This window comes from Cryptotermes secundus, unplaced genomic scaffold (genome assembly GCF_002891405.2).
Source record: "Cryptotermes secundus unplaced genomic scaffold, Csec_1.0 scaffold20083, whole genome shotgun sequence".
Classification (NCBI taxonomy): Eukaryota; Metazoa; Arthropoda; class Insecta; order Blattodea; family Kalotermitidae; genus Cryptotermes; species Cryptotermes secundus.
This window is the reverse complement of record NW_019731530.1, coordinates 8375-9320: the sequence shown is the minus strand read 5'-3', so window position 1 is coordinate 9320 and position 946 is coordinate 8375. Positions and strand designations below refer to the sequence as shown.

The window sequence follows — 946 nt, the reverse complement described above, 5'->3', positions numbered from 1 at the left end:
TTCTTCCCACAATCTTGTCTTTCCACTTTCTTGCCAGCTCTCTTATTGCTTTTCTTCCATTATAAAAGGAACAATTTCTTCTAGACCATCCCGGAAATATCTCTTTTTTCCCCCCTTCAAATATCTATACGCTTCTCAGTATCCTTGATCTCTTCATTCTTTATATATGACCAAACTATTGTAACCATTTCTCTTCTATCTTCAATTCTGAACTCAAATTCCTACAAGAATTTAATTTCTACTTCCATCCCTTCAAGCATTTTTCCTTAGTATTTCTTAAAAGTTTCATAACCAGTGTTAAGCTACTCTGAGAAGTGTAATATTGGAAAGAGAGTCTAATTTATACACCATGAAGCAGACCTAACCTAATCAAGATAAAATATTAGTTTGCTGTGTATCAGAATGCATCTACTTACTCAGCAAGGTACTCCTCAAAGTCATCCATGGTCACTGGATGCATGGTGACAGACTTGACCTCATCAGCATCCTCCTCCTCAATTTGTGAGCCCATCTGTTTCATGAATGACTTCATCCAGAAGTTCACATCATTGGCCTTCTCACGGCGACGAAGAGAATTCATTCGTAATGTCCGTTCATCTTCTGGCATTGTGAGAGCTCTGTCAACACAAGATTAATATATTTAAATTAGCACTTTTATTGATGTCAATTTTATTACATATTCTAGTTGCGACCACCGTTGCATTCTGCTGGCCAGAGTATGTACTTGGGTGTAATAAGCAGAGAATTCCTATGAGCTTTGTTTTGTGACAAAGTAAAAAGATGAGCCTTATATTGTATAAAGATAAAATAATAATTTTACTTGCATTTATGTGTGGAATATTGAGAGAAACAGTGTTAACGCACTCAGCGCCAATCCTGTCACTGGACAGGTTTAAATTTACTGTAAGCTACTGCCAATCGCTCATCAAGTGATGGTGTCTTTGTG

At 36.8% G+C, this 946-nt stretch overlaps 1 protein-coding gene across 1 annotated transcript in view; it reads right to left on the bottom strand.

Moving 5' to 3' along the window:
• Window positions 1-416: 416 nt before the first annotated feature.
• Window positions 417-946, bottom strand: part of LOC111867042 (alpha,alpha-trehalose-phosphate synthase [UDP-forming]) — a gene marked incomplete at both ends in the record, with an annotated part of 4779 nt that continues 4249 nt past the window's right edge. The window contains one exon of the mRNA XM_023856505.2: window positions 417-617. Coding sequence (XP_023712273.2) covers window positions 417-617 — 201 coding nt within the window. The remainder of the gene's footprint in view (window positions 618-946) is intronic.